Here is a 13,194-nt window from a genome sequence, read left to right on the forward strand (position 1 = left end):
ACTTAAGGCATGGCATGTTCCACAGTCAAAAACAATAATGTTGCATTGGCTCCCAATGTGGACTCTTAGGATATGTAGCACTACTGTTGAGACCACAATGTTTAGCAAATTGCAGTTAATATTGCCGTTCAGGGAACAATGGAAATGCACAAACATGTCACAAGTGAAGCAACACAACAGCAGGGTGATAATTGCACTGAAATATTCACAGTAACAACTCCAGTCCCACCAATGCTAACCAACACCAGAAGGATCTATGTCACAAGGCAGCCAGGAATACAGGTTACACAACATACATCTGACACATACCTGTAGATCAGTGGAAGTACTGTTGTATCAACACTGCTCTGGAGTCAGCTGCATCCTCATCATCTTCATCCTCATCACTCCCCAGGTCCTCTTCATCAGCCACTGGTCCAGCTGCCACCTCCTCTGCATCGAGCAATGGGATGTGAAGTATCAGGGCCAGATATCACATGCCTTGTCCTACTGTGTGCCTCATTGAAACAGTTTTCAGCATCTGTAGTTGGATGTCTCACAGGTGTCAATAGCCCGGGAAGGGTGGGATAGCCAGAGTCACCTGTGTGTACAGAGGGGACCCATTTCAAGACCGGGAGGGAGATAGGGCAGCGTGTGAAGAGAGTTGAGTGTACAGTGGCACACATACAAATGTATACATACCCATGAGCCAGGCACAGAACCAAGGAACTTGGCTGTCACTTGGGAGATACTTTGGTCAGCGAGACATACCACCCGCACATTGATAGAATAAAATATTTTTCGGCTCCTGAACACTTGTTCCTTTCCCCTGGGTGGCACCAAGGCAATGTGTGCGCCATCTATGGCCCCTATCACATGAGGGCCTTGTGCCAAATCATAGAAGGCAGCTTTGACAGTGGCTAAATCACCATGTTGGGGGAACCTGAGATGGGTGAGGGGTCTGAGCGTTAGTGGCGTGAAGACATGTGAGTGTGGGCATGAGATGTGTGAGGTGTGCTGTCCACTGCTGTTCCTGTGGTGCCACTCTACATGACTTTGTCCTTCTGTGTCACCCATGCAGGTTAGTGCCCATCAGAAGATGGGGATTTGGCGGGCCATCGCCAAGCAAGTGGGGGTCCATGCCCGGTGAAGCACCCACTGCAGAAAGAGGTGGAAGGACCTGATCTGCTGGGCCCCGAAGACCACAGAAGCACAGCTGGGGACGTCTTCCCAACGAGGGTGGGGTGCCCGTCGGACCCCGACCCCCTAACGGCACGCATTTAGGCAGTTGCCTACCCTGAGGTGGATGGGCGCTTGAGGGCAGCACAGCAGCCACAAGGGGGTATGTACACACTCTCACCTTGTTAATGTGTTATTAGCTGGGTTTGGGTTGAGTTCTAGTGGGAAGCTGTAGCATAGGTAGTAGGTAGATGCCTGTCCACTATGCGTACTGGTCACCCTGGCAGGATTGTTATCACAGGTGTTTGCCCATACCATGCAGGCAGTGACTTATGAGTACAATTACTTCCAAGGTGTAATTTGTGTGGACACCGTCAAACAAGTTTGGGAACCCAGCTCCTGCCAAGGTCATCAGTACACCTGAGGTGTAAGGGCATTGTCATCTGTATTTGCCTACCACTGAGGAGATAAGTGAGTCCTCAATCTGCTGCCATGTACTGTATGTGTAGTGAGGCAGAGTGGGTCAAGATGTCACTGTGCTAATTGTCAATGGCTTAGTAGGCATGTTACCTACCCATGCAGGATTCAGTTGATTCAGGAGTACAGGAACCGTTTACCTAAACGGCCATGATGGGTTGCCAAGTACTGAGCAAGTGTGACTAGTGTGACTCACATCAAGTACATGGGTACAATTGTACCACCATCAGCAGGTCACATCAGTATAGCTGTAGTTTCCCACATGGTGTCCCCCAGTTGTAGCACGTATAGGTGGGGGCATGGCGCACCATGGCAGCAGAAAATGTTGTTGTTACAGTGTGACTGTTGTGCTGGCATTAACTCATTGCACCCGGTCTCTCTCTCCCACCCTCCTCCCTCTTCTCCTCTGTCTTTGTGTGCATCAGCATCATCTGGCGAATGGTGAAGCTGCAGCCCACAGGACCCAGGAGGCTGAATCCAGTGGAGCCGAGGGGACCAGTTGGACAGAGGGTGGCGGGAGTCACACAGGGGAGACAGGATCAACCACACCATCTTCAGAATCCTCTTCCGATGGAGGCTCCCTGGCGGTAGAGGACCCATCTGGGACAACTCCAGTAACATCTTTGACCACCACCCCACTTTCCAGCACTGCCCTCCCTGTAGCTCCCCACCCAGTTGCCAGTGCCCGCTCGCCGAGGAGGGTGGACAACTCCTTCACCACAGGCACCTCTGCCCCCACCAGCCCTGCTGCCCTAAATGAGGAGGCTATTGACCTCCTGAGGTCCATCTCTGTGGGATAGTCAACCATTGTGAATGCCATGCAGGGACTGGCATCGCAGATGCAGCAGTCCAATGCGTTCCTGGAAGGCATTCACAGTGCCCTGGCTAGCCTGCAGAGATAGTTTCAGGCTCTGGCCACCTCATTGACGGCAGCCAGTGTCCCTTCTTCTTCTGTCCCCCCCCCTCCAGCTACCTGTTCCCAATCCCACATCCCTCTCCCCTCACCCATTCAAGGCACATTACCTGACCATCAGACACGGTACCCAAGGACAAACATAAGCAACACAGACATCACCACCGCTGTGTCATCCACATCAACAGACACGGTACCCAAGGACAAACATAAGCACGGCAAACATCACCACTGCCATGCACACACACAACATTCAGATGCAGACATGACAATATCCACTCCCTACACCACCTCCCCCTTCACAGGCACTACACCACTCACACCTGCAGTCACCATCTCATCAGTCCCAGGTCATGCCACAAGTGCCCTCACTGCCACCACAATATCAGACCCACATACATGCACCCCATACACAACATCCGCACTCAACACGACTGTGAACACCCCCACATGCAGCACACCCAATCTATCTGCACACACAACATTCACTCACACATCCCCCCTGCCATCTCCCTGCATCTCCTCTCCCCTCTTCCCACTACATCTGACCGACCACAGTCACCCACCCAACAGTAACACATCACACACGGCATCCAAGCATGCACCTGGACCCAAATCCCCTTCACGCATGCACCTTTCAACTCCCTTTCCCTCCACGGTCATACCGTTCTCCCATGACCGTCCTTGTGCCCCAAGAAATGTTTCTTCAGTGAATTTTCCCTGTTCCCTACCAGTGAACTAGTCCCTGCCCCCCAAGTGCCCTGGTACCCTCCCAACATCTCTGCCTTCCACCTCCCAGTCCTCCCATGGTCGTCGCCATGCCCCTCCCCCACCCACGACTTCCACCAAGTCCACAGTCACCCCTCCCAAAGCCAAGCCCACTCCTCCAAAATCAAGGTCAAAGCCCAAACCCCCCACTATCCAAGCCTAAGAAACCCCCTCCAAACCCAAACCTAAGTACCCCCCCCCTCCAAACCCAAACCCCCCTTACCCGAGGTGCCTGCATGCCCCATTGATGCCCCTGCCCAGTGGAGGCCAACAGTTTGCAGTCGGGAGTCAAGTTAGGGGGCGTATTATGTGCCCAGTGTGCTAGGGGCACTATGGACATTTTTGACTGGCCCTTGGGCCTCTTTGTACATAGTTATTGATTCCTGTTTCATCTTTAATATATCAACTACTGCACCGTTGGTGTCGATGGTAACAACCTTGTCCAGTCTTTCCTTCCACATGTAGTTGTTGTAAATACGCAATTTGGTGTGCATGAGTGTGTGTGTGCTGGTATGGGTGCTTGTTTGAGTGTGTGTATGTGTGGGCTTGCCATGAGTGTGTGTTGTGTTTGTGTACTAATGGCCTTCCCTCCAGTGTGTGCTAAGCAGGTTTACTTACAGTTGGTGTTGTCACTGGTCCTGGAGATCAATGGCCAGCAGGAGCATTGGGAAGATGTGAAATTCGCGTGCCATGGCGCCTGCGGATGTGCCTGTGTTCCTGAAGGTGAGTGTTTCCTTTTCAGTCATTCGTTTCTGCCAGGCTTTTTGTGGCGGTGCGACCACCCCAGAAATCCTGGCGGTGCACAGCCTTCTAATAGGGTCATGGGAAACAGCCTCACCGCCAGCCTGGATATGCCTGCCGTGGCAGTCCATATGGCAGTCCGTCGACAATGGCTGGCGACTTGTCTGTGTTCTGTTGGTTCCATCCCCATGCTCATAGTATGGCGGTCCGCTCCACCGGGCCCGCAGCGGTGCGACCGCCACCTCCACTGTGGTTGTCTATGGACCGCCAGACTCGTAATGACCAGCAAAATCTGGTAGAACATATTGGTGATCTGATACCCAAAGATCATTATAATCCCTCTTACAACCGTTTCCCACTTTCTCGTTTCATCCATTGGAACCTCTTCTTGTAGCTGAGTTCACACGGTATTGCCCATATTTAATTCAATAAAAAGCAATTCACATTATTAGTAACATCAAATTTTATATCAACTTCATATTGTTCTGGTTCTTGTTCCTTTTTTCGCTCTTTTGATTTGATAGTTGCAGTTTCAAGGCCACAGTATTTGTCAACTTCATCTGCATAGTAATGGCCCCTGGTGACCATATTGTCACCAGCCTTATGAGCAATGCATTTTATATCTGATAATTCTCTAGGTTATTATATGGCTTCCAAAAGATTTAGAATGTTGGTCCCATTATGTACTGGATGATGTCATGAAGCCCCTTTGTGACTATAATTGCCCAAAGTCGTGTACCATTCCAAACCCATATTGTCTCTCAGTAAAAATCATCACACTCCGTTCATTGGCTAGACAACATGCTTTTATCAGGGCAATAAATTCTGCTATTTACGCTGAAAGTACTTTAGACAAGTATGATGCTCCAACAATTTCAGTAATAGAACAGACTGCATTAGCTGCTCTCAGTGCATCGTGATGATCTCTCAGATATAAACCACCCACAAAGTTAGGATAGCCATTTCAAGGAGAAACATGTTTGGTACACAACTCTGTCCTATTTAAGCAATCACGATCAGGGTCTTCATCCTCTTCATTATTGTTTGGAATCAGCACTATAAGATTCAAGGCATTGCACCTTCTAACTAAAATATTCAAAGCTGCCAGTATTGTTTGTTCATACTTTGTTAGATAGCTCTTTGCCAGATGCTGAGCTCGTGTACTAAGTATACTGTATACAGTTCGGGCTGGACTGTCTCTGCTGGAGCAGGGGCAAGACTGAGTTGTATATGGCTGAGGCCAAACTGAGGTCAGTGGTGTCCAAAGTAACAGTGGACTGGGATACAGACCAAGTGATTAATTCAAGCATTCTATCCATCACTTTATTGTATGCATAATCCTGGAACCAAGCTATACCTGGCTGATGAGCCCTAACTAGGGTGAAACTGGTCCTTGGTTGCTTGTGTTATGGTCCTAGGTGGAACTGGCCTGGCAGTTCAGGTTGGACTCTTCCATTGGAGTAGGGTCAAGACTGATTTGCAAAGGTCCAAACTGAGGTGGTATGATGTGCAAAATATCAATGGACTGTGATGCGGCCCAAGTGGTAACCAATGGCTTAGACTAATTCAAACTTTCCATCCATCACGTTTTGTATACTTTAATGTGTCACCCTAAGTGGGATGGGTATATCCAGACTTGAGTCTCATACAAACTGTAACACTGGAACCAATATACATGGCTGATTAGCCCTAACTACAGCAAAATCGTTTCAGGGCTGCTGGTGTTCTGGTTTAGGGAGGACCTGGCCAGGCAGTTTTGTCTGGACTATTCCCACCAGAGCAGGGTCAAGAATGATTTGCATATGGTTGAGTCCAAACTGAGGAGTGTCAAATAACAATGGACTGGGATGCATCCCCAAGAGAAAACAAGTGGCTGAGATTAATTCAAGCATTCCATACCTCACTTTTTGTATACTTTAGCGAGTTTGTGTACAAGTCAGCAAAATCAACAGAATGAGGGACTAACAAAATAATTGTATAGCCCATAAAAAGTCCTTATCTCCATTCAGTTGCAAGCCAAACACCTGCTACAGACATCATACAACCTGGGTGTACTTGATCTAATGTAGTAGAAGTGACAGACCGCTACACCACAACATACTTTTGCATAAGGACAGAACACACCTTTTTTTTTTCCAGAAAAGTAAAAATTATTTATTGTAATTAAGCATTCCAAGGGCTAGTTTGCTGCCGAGATTCTCTATGAGTTCTAGGAAGGCTTCCATGCATTCAACATCAAATGACACTGGAACTTCTACATTGATGTAGGTCTTATTAATGTCTTTGCACTAAGTGAAAAATATGGAATCCATTGACAACAGCAGCCAACTGTTTCCAAGACCATCCTCAATTTCCTCTGGGTAGTTGGATGATTCATTTTCAGAATTGCAGAAACAAGTTCTTTAGATACTTTTCTTGCCATCATTTCAACATGGAGGGCAAGACAAATCACTTATTTTTCACAGTAATGCATCTTTGTAGGTGGGATCTTATGTCCATTGTCAGCACGATGCTTCAAGAGCGCAAACTTGCAATGTTCTTTTGTCTTGATGCCACTAAAATATCATCTATATATTGCACTAGCAATGAGTTAGCAGTTGCAAATTTTCTAAATCTGGGTATAGATTGAAGGACTTTCTGAACACCTCTGTGGGATTCAACACCAAACAAGAACTTTATAGAGGAATCAAAATGCGAAAAGATATTGGCTATACTCATGTTGAGGAATGAAAATTTCAAGTCAATGAATGTATACCTTCTGCATTCCCAAGAATCTAAAACAAAATCACAGCAGGATACGGTACCATTGATCAATATGGAAAAACAATTGTATTCATTTTTTTTAAATCCTGGACTAACCTCCACTTTTCTCTTGGTGTTTTTAATACCCATCACAGGTGAGCTGCACGACCTACCAAGCACCTCTCATAGGATACCCTGTTCTATAATTTTCACTAAGGCAGGCTTCATACCATTTTCTGCTTCTCATGAAAGCTTGTACAGTCCAGTTCTGTGGCTTGAGCGCAATCTTAAGCGGTTCTGCACTCTTTAATAATTCTATTACTTTACATGTGAGATCCCATACCTCTTCTTTCACTGTGAATCTTAAATCAAGAGGCAGGTAATGTTTTGTAACAACTTAACCGTCGACTAATATGATTTTATTTTAAATAATGAATCTTTATCTGGGTTTCAATTGCACACTGCACCTTCCGTTGTGCTATAAATCACAAAATTCAATGTGCCAAGCAATTCTCTGACCAGTAAATTAACAGGGGTGAAGTAACATAAAATGAACTGGTGATCACTCTCCATGGAGCCTCTTTTAACTGGGACACCTGCTGAACCTTGATTAGTAATCTAATTATTACTTATTCCTACAACGTGGACCTATTTTCCAAGAGAGGTAGGTTTGGGACCACAATGAAATGAATTGTGGTGTGGGTTCAGTGTGTATTGATTAAAAATGATATGGAGGGGGCATCCACCTCCACAATCTACAGATTGGCCTCAATGGTCTCTGACTGCTCCAAGCATGGAAATTTCTCCCCCCCCCCACCACCAAGGCACCGTCGCTGGTAATTGGTGACATTTGGTGACAACTTAGGAAAATCATTCCTCAGAATCAATGTATTTTGTTGAAACTCCGGGCTCTATGGCACTTTGGGCCAGATGTAGGAAGCAAAAGAATTGGGAGTCGGAAATAGTGACTCCTTCCGAATCGTTATTTCTGACTCACAAAACGGGATGCAGGCAAAAACTCCAAAACCAAATTGCGATTCGGAGTCGCATCGCAATTTGCGAACTCGAAATTTGCGAAATCATTATTTGCGAGCTCGTAATTTGCGAGGTCGCAAATTGCACAAGGTTGTGGTCCGGAGTCGCAAATTGTGACTGGCTCCAAATTGCACGCAGGTGCCAAAAAATAGGTGAAAACACACTTCCTGGTTCTGAGTGATGACATCAGAACCAGGAAGTACCCCCATGGAACAGGGAGGAGCCTACCCAGCACAAACAGCAGAGGCACACCCAGCTGAGAGGAGCAACTACAGCCATGTCAGCTCAGGACAAGGAGACACCCACTGCTGGGAGGAAGAGGAAACCGAAGTTTTCTGCAAAGGAGCTGTAGGTCCTAACTGAGGAGTGCTGCCTGCACCATGATGTCTTGTTTGGCAAGGCATCAATGAGTGTCCCCGACACCCAAAAGAAGAAAATCTGGCGGGACATCCTTACTAAGATAAATGCAATCAGAGTCAGCCATCGCACCATTGATAAGGTCCCCAAAAGGTGGTACGACCTCCGGTCCAGGACCAAGGAAAGAGTGGCAGAGCAGAGGGAGATGCACGGAACTGGAGGAGGGCCATCAACAGTACCACCCCCCTACAGCCATAGGGACCATGCTGGAGACCACTCTGGAGCTGGAGGCTGTAATAGGAATTGGAGATCTGGACAGTTCTGCTCCGGGAACAACCAAAAGTAAGTACCAAAAATCACTTACTTACACCACTCAATGCACCATGCCACACAACCACAATACACAAAAGCATGCATCCTCCAGATATGCTCCATTCACATATTGCAACCTACAGAGCAATGCATTATGGGCAATGTAGTACAGTAGTCCAACTTTTGAGAACAATTTATTCTGAGACACTAAACATATGTGAGGCACTGACAGTGTATCCCGTGTCCCACAGGTCTCCCACAAGGACCCACCAACAAGCCTACTGTGCAGGGAGACGAACCAGCCACCAACACAGCAGACGAGGCAGCCAGTGTAACTGCAGGGGAGTGCATGACTACACCACTCGTCCAACATGCACGAGACACTACCAATGAGACAGATCTTGATATAGAGGCAGGCAACATGACACCGGGGCCACTGATGAGTGGGAGTCGGCCACATAGGTCATCTGGGTCTAGGCGGAGATGGCAACGTCCAACACAGTCAGCCAGTGAGGAGGATGTCACCGGTGAACAATTTCTAGGACTGGAGGCACCCTTACTGCGAAGTCACCGGCTGCAAAATAAACACAAGCGGGTTATGAATAGGAACCTGCACAGACTGCAACAGACCCTGTCCCAGGGTTTTGCCAATGTGGACAACCAATTCACTGCCATGAACAACAACACAGCAAACCTCAAAAGCTCCATCAACGACTTGGTCAGGGAAATGGTGGCAGATAGGGCCCATGCAAGGCGCAGAGAGCGCAACACTGCTGCCCGTTTGGACCGACTGAGTCAATCAATTCGGCACCTTGCAACCACAACTACCTTCCTGTCAAGGCGCACCGTAAAGCTGCAGCCCAAGGCTATTTTCAGCCAGTGTAATGTCATTATTACATGATATTGATTCTGAGGCGGTATCCTACGTGGATGACATATATCTCACAGACGACGACCTCGACATTCATCTTGTAAGGGTCGATCAGATAATTTTGGGATTTGCGGACCTCGGTTACAAATTAAACTTTAAGAAAAGTAAGATTGCCTTTCTCAGTGTACTGTTCCAGGGATATGAGCTATCGAACGAGGGGAAGAGTCTGGCACCGCACTTTCTAGAGAAATGTGCTAAACTGCACCCTCCTAACACCCTTAGGAAACTACAGTCATTACTAGGTTTCTTTAACTTTGGCAGAACATCCATTCCAGACTATGCACAACGTATCAAGCCACTTTATGACTTGGTTCAGCCCAATTTTTCTAGCAGACACTGGACAGCTGAACACACACGCATCCTTAGGGAAATGCAACAGGACATGCTAGAAGCTAAACACTTGCACACATGTGACAATAAAACAAATTTGGTCATCAGAATAATTGCTGGTGACATTGGATTTACTTATGTCACCTTCAACGAAGGTGACACGGTACCCATCGCATATAAATCACATTTATACTGTAATGCAGAACAGCGTTTTGCACCTACAGAAAAGATTCTCACAGCAGTTCAGATGGCTGTCATAAAGTAGAGCCACTTGCCCAGGGAAAACGCATTATTGTCGTTACCCTGGTGCCGGCCTTAGAGGCTGTCACCAAAGCAAGCGTTCCTAACGCAAAAGCATTACATCCACGTTGGATACAGTGGGCAACGTCTCTGACCGCCACTGATGTCGATTATTTTTTTATCCAAAACTTCAGACACAAGAGTTTCTCCAGTATGAACAGGAGTGCCCCGCTCCTCTAAATATCGTGCCATTAGACAGATACCATACTGTCATATACACTGATGGTTCAGCACAACCAGCTGTAGGTACTAAACATCAATACTCAGCTGCTTGCACAGCAGTGAGCGGAGTGATGGCAGATGGAGTCTTCCACCCTCACAATACCTACACGCAGACCCTAGAGGACTGCACAGCTCAGTTGGCTGAACTTAAAGCTCTTATACTAGCACTCGAACACACAGAAACAGAATACCTGACTTTAATAGTCTGTGATTCATACTACTGCGTTCAGTCATACGATTATCTTAATCATTGGAAACTGAAGGGGTTTAGAGATTCTACACCAATGGAACACCATTAAACACAAGACATTGTGGGGGAGGGTGGCTGATCTTAAGGATAAGCTACCATGTGCCCATGTAGTACATACATTGGGCCATCAACGTGTAGGAGTACACGTTACAGGCAACACCATGGCTGATGAAGCAGCCAAATCTGCAGTAGCTACGGCTTCTGTGGCTGCAGTGACTCGTTCACATACAAGATTGGATAATGAAATACTGACTGCCGTGAAAGCTTCGGCTGTAGGTAAGCCCCTTCCAAAGGGATACCCTACGAACTATTATTAGCATATCAGTGCACAGAATGTTGCCTACGCAACAATTCCTGGGGTTGGAGATTGAGTGATCCCCAACGAAGACCAGAGATTAGATCTAGTAAAAGCAGCGCATGAGGGTGTCGCTTCTGCACATGCTGGTATTTCGGCCACGATAACACCCTTACAGAAACGCTTCTGCTAGCCTAGTCTATGCAGACGGACAAAGAAATATGTCCTTTGCTGTGACATTTGCCAGCAGATAAAGTGCTCTAATATCAAACGCCCACCGCAGACATCCCTCTTAGTGTCCAGCAGGCCACTACAGTGTGTGTACCTGGACCATTGCGGTCCACTACAACCTGATGGTGCATACAAATATAATTTAGTTGCTGTAGATTCTTGTTCTAGATTCCTGTGGGTATGGCTGCAGCGGTCGGCTGATGCTTGAACAGTTATAAAAGACTTGCTGATCTTTATCGGTACATATGCGGTTGCAACATTCCATTCGGACCAGGGCCCTGCATTTGCCTCAAAGGCATTCAGGGACACCATGAGGACGATAGGTATTGAACTCCATTACTCCTCACCATATCATCCCGAGGGAAATTCGGTCGTGGAGAGGTGGAACCGTGATCTAAAGTAGTCCTTAACAGCTTGGGTATTAGGTTCAGGCTGCAGTTGGCTTCATCACCTATATGGGGTCCAGAGAACACTGAATAATCTGCCAAGACGGTCCTTGGGGGGACGCACTTCTTATGAGGTTCTCTTTGGGATAACTATGTATGTCCCAGATCTTGATGCCTCTGGTTTGGTGGCAGCAGAAACACCATTTGACATAAATGAACGTCTCACTGTCTTACAGGAGCTTCAGCAATTTCGTAATGATAAATCATCTACCAGTGCTGCCACCTTAGAAATAAGGGATTTAGCGAAAACTTCGACTGGCTGGATTCCTAAAGTTGGGGATCTGGTTCGTGAGAAGATCGCTGTGAAGAAGGAATTTGGTCCATCATACAGAGCACCTGTACCAGTCTTGGGAACTCAAGGTACCAGGGCTGTCATCTTACCACCACTGTCTGGTTCTCGAACAAACAGATTAATTTCCGTTGATGACATCAAATTACACCATGTGGCCGATCCTTCACAGTAGACCAAGAGGTCCCTTGGGTGGTTCCCGATTCCCTCTCACTACCCAACAGGACATACATCTACATAGTAGGATGAACAACACTACTACGGACTATGCAACAATGTCCAACGCTGTTCCAGATACCTCCTCGACCATGGGGAGGGCGGGGAACAAACTTTTGCTAGTTCCAGTTACCACTTCAATGACAGCTCCTGTTCAAGATTTGGCTGTTTTTTACAAGAACACTTCACAGACTGATGACACTGTCTACCAAGAGCCTCCACGTGAAGTGGACCAATGTACAAGTAATGCACCGGCTCCAGTTTTTGCAGAGACTGCCTCTGGCTATTTCATTAATATTAATATTAATACTCATCCACTACTGTGATTGACAATGTTTCAACAAGTAAGCTGTATCAATGGCTTAAAAAGAACTATTTAATCTACCCATGGAACTATTTATGGTTCTGTTTGACATTTTCAGCAATATTTTTTTGGGTTGGTTTTGTGACTGTTTTCTTTTTGCTTATAAATAGTCACTATATTCCTGAACGCTCCTCTGTTGAGCCTGTGGATGAAGTTTTAACTCCATATCATTCCTCACATAAGGTCCGAAGAGACTTGTCCCTTGTAAATATTACAGCAATACCGATTTCTGATGGGATTGTGTGGGACAATGTTCCATTTGATATATACGGGCCTACTGAGGTTATTCAAATTCCATACATGTTCAAAATATCTGACAGATGTGATTACCCCTTATGTTGTATCTGATGATTGGGATGTCCAAACAGTTGATTCCATGCTAACTGAAATAAAGGACTATTCCATATTTGAAAGTGATGATGTATATGAACATACAATGAATTATGGGGAAATGTTCGGTTACAACAATTGGGGACATTACTACCTACACCGTGCCACTAGACACAGGCCAGTATTGAACTATACACAGTGCGAACACTGTTTAACACCACCAGTGGGGAACCCAAAACACTATACTGATAAATGTATCTATTTGTCTGGGCATGACACGAAAAATGCGGAGTCGTATTATTTCAAATTACCTCCATCACAAATTAGGATAAATTTGCTAAACACAAAACTGATCTATTCAGATTCTTTTGTTTCCTGGCTCGCAGTTGAAGGTTACGAATACTGGAAGAGCACTGTTGACGTAAAAGGTGTATGGGGCACACAAGATTGGCAGATACAGGGTAGGGAAGCTTTATTTCGAGCATGC

General features: G+C 46.5%; 1 protein-coding gene across 1 annotated transcript in view; it reads right to left on the reverse strand.

The window, feature by feature from the left end:
* Nucleotides 1-8,991: 8,991 nt before the first annotated feature.
* The window catches only part of TTYH3 (tweety family member 3), a 283,690-nt gene continuing 279,487 nt past the window's right edge, over nt 8,992-13,194 (reverse strand). Inside the window, exon 14 of the mRNA XM_069209948.1 lies at nt 8,992-9,077. Coding sequence (XP_069066049.1) covers nt 9,060-9,077 — 18 coding nt within the window. The 3' untranslated portion in view covers nt 8,992-9,059. The remainder of the gene's footprint in view (nt 9,078-13,194) is intronic.

Source organism: Pleurodeles waltl, chromosome 10 (genome assembly GCF_031143425.1).
Source record: "Pleurodeles waltl isolate 20211129_DDA chromosome 10, aPleWal1.hap1.20221129, whole genome shotgun sequence".
Taxonomy (NCBI): Eukaryota; Metazoa; Chordata; class Amphibia; order Caudata; family Salamandridae; genus Pleurodeles; species Pleurodeles waltl.